General features: G+C 50.0%; 1 protein-coding gene across 1 annotated transcript in view; it reads left to right on the top strand.

Annotated features, from left to right (window-relative positions):
* Window positions 1-1688, top strand: part of LOC104913111 — a 6226-nt gene extending 4538 nt beyond the window's left edge. Inside the window, exons 9-10 of the mRNA XM_031555500.1 lie at window positions 856-1074; window positions 1635-1688. Of these exons, the coding sequence (XP_031411360.1) occupies window positions 856-1074; window positions 1635-1688 (273 nt within the window). The remainder of the gene's footprint in view (window positions 1-855; window positions 1075-1634) is intronic.
* Window positions 1689-2778: the final 1090 nt, after the last annotated feature.

Below are 2778 nucleotides of genomic sequence, written 5' to 3' on the forward strand. Positions count from 1 at the left end.
ATCTGAACAAACAAAACAATGAATGCATGAAGATCAGGCTGGAGGACAAGGGAAAATTGCTGAACTTTAAGGGATTCCAACAGGTGCCAACCTACAGTGGAGAAAAATGCCACTGCCTCACAGTGCGTTGTGAGCAACTGCAGAGAGACTTTGCTTTGTGGGTGGTGGGCAGCCCCATAACCCCACCCCAGCTGGGTGCTCCCTTTGTCAGGCTGAGAAAATTTCTGAAGTTTATACTACTCCTGGATGCAAAGACACAACATACTATAAAAAGAAAATAACAGATTTTATGCTGAGCATTTAAGGATTACTAATCAATGTGCATTATTCACAGCTTGATAATGTAGCCTTGCAATAATAATGCAAGTTATAGCTGCAAGGGAGTCCTAGAACCTGGCAGACAGTGGCATCACCTGAACAGTGGCTCCTCTCTGCACACTGAACTGCCATCTCTGAGGCAGTTCTATCTGCAGCTATGACATTGCTAAAGTGTGGTAAAATAATGTTAATGGTGAAATAGAGTTTAGAACCCCCAAAATGGGAGGTTGAACAGAGCCCTTAAATGAAGATACATTCCAATAAATGAAAGTCTAGTAACGAAACCAAAAGGGCCATGAGGCCCTTGGCAAGAAGCTTTGAACCCTTTTTTATCCTTTCTTGAGGATAAAATGCTTGGAGTCATTAAATCAGAAGTTTGGGCTGCAGGAGGAGGCTTTGTACACTGACATGAGGCTTTGGGCCCCTCACACTGCGGTTTGAGGCTTCAAAAGACTCCTTTCCACAATACAGAGGCATTGAGCCTCACCTCAGGGTGCAAATTTTCTCTGTAGCCTTTTTTTGTTTTTTCCTTTCAAGGCTCAGAGCCTTGGCTGGAAGGCCCAGAGCCTCATTTCAGATCAGAAACATCCTTTCCAGTTCCAAAACCGAGTTTCAGGGCTCAAAACCTCCTTCCAGTGTCTGAAGCCTTATCTGAGAGCAAAGCTCAATCTGGATTTGGAGAGCTTGGAGGCTTCAGAGCACCACCAGCCTATTGCTGGCAGGGAGCCTGGGAAACAGAAAGGACCATGTTCCTGGGTAAGCCCTGCATGGCCGAGTTAGCTGAACAACAGCCAAACAACTGCAGGACTGCTGAGGCAGGACTGAGGGCTGCGGTATGCAGATGGGCACTCACCTTTGACCCAGGGAGAGCCAGGACAAAGCTGATGACTGCTTGACTTTTGGTGTGCCCAGCAAATGCCACAGGACTGCAGAGAGCATCCAGCAGAGGTGTGAGCTCTGGGAAAGCCCCAGGCTAGCTGGTGAGAAGACGTGCCTTCTGCTCAGAGCAAGATACGTCCATGCCTGCATGCAGCCCAGAGCCCAGAATGTTCTCCTGGTAGGGAGGAGTGTTACTGTGAAATAAGCCCAGGCAGCAGAGGTGGTGACGATGGCAGGAAAAATTCTGCATCTTCATTTCTTGCTCAGAGCACTGCTCAGGTGAAAACACCAGCAGAGCCGACAGTTTCAAAATGCTTTAGTCTGCATTGAAGTTTCAAAGCAAACCACAGACTTTTTACTATGCACACTTCTCACTTCTCTTTATGGTTTTCCCTCAACCTGGTGGCAACTAACTCTTCTCTTTGCATTTGTTTTAGTTCCTCTTCTCCCATAACACCAACTTGAAAAGCAATGATGCCCACCTATGCTAAGATAGCCAGTGAAGAACTGGGCTGAAGAGGGGAGCCCTGGCTGGATATACTCATTCAATGCCTCGAACAGCTGCTGCTGCCCTGCCATCCCCAGCTGCAGCAGCAGGCAGTGACACATGGCAGCCCCTGGCACCCTGCCTGCTGGTGCCACCCACCACTTCCATCGTGCCTGCCTCTCTGGCATTTTTGTGCCCACCACCACTGCTACTCAACATGCTACTCAACAAAATGGTTTGATCCTGGTGCTGCTCGCCCGTGCCAGCCTTGCAGGCTCTCTGAGACGCCCTGCCTGACCTTTGCACCCCTGCCTGGTAGATCCAATGCCAGCAGCGCCTGTGGTGGATGCAGCCCCTGCTCTGGGGACTGCTGAGGAAGACAGCCCCTGCTGTCTTCCTCAGCAGTCCCCAGCAACCCCGCACTGCCCCGCTTGCAGCTGTTGCCCCAACGGGACAGCTGCAGGATATGGGCCGGCAGCCCATTGTGGGCTCTCTGAGGGACAGGCAGAGAGCAGCCCTGGGAGAAGGCCAGGAGCTCAGAGTAGTGGGTAGTGAGAGTGTCCTTGTATTGATAGTCTGTGGATAGCTCAGGTTAGAGTAGATAGGTGAAAGCTGAAGAGTTTAAAAAGGATCCAGTTTTCCCGTTACTGGGACTGAGAGGGAGGAAGGGCTGGGAGTCTTGCTGCCTCCTGCTTTGGAGGAGGAGCATATATTGTGCATATAGTGCTTGCCTCGTTACGAAAATTACCTCTGCCTCATTGACTCATGTTCTTGGTGTAGCACCAGCCTGGGCCGTGGGCTCTGTCTTAGGGCTTACCTATTGGTGCTAGTATCTGCGTGGGGGTCCTGTGTATGGGATTGATGGGGCAAACAAGTTTTCTTCTCTGCTTTACAGGCATATGTCCCTCCCCAACTCTTCTATAATGGGAAGGTGGATTATTTTGACCTTCAGTGACTCAGAGGTCTTCCGTCTCATCTCAAGAAGACTCTGAAAGGTAAGCGCTCTCACTTCCAGCAGCTTTACCACAGGTCCTGACTGAAGTTCAACCAAGAGACGTCCCAGCGAGGGAGCTGTGGGTAATGAAATGTGATTA

Source organism: Meleagris gallopavo, chromosome 14, assembly GCF_000146605.3.
Source record: "Meleagris gallopavo isolate NT-WF06-2002-E0010 breed Aviagen turkey brand Nicholas breeding stock chromosome 14, Turkey_5.1, whole genome shotgun sequence".
In the NCBI taxonomy this organism is placed as follows: Eukaryota; Metazoa; Chordata; class Aves; order Galliformes; family Phasianidae; genus Meleagris; species Meleagris gallopavo.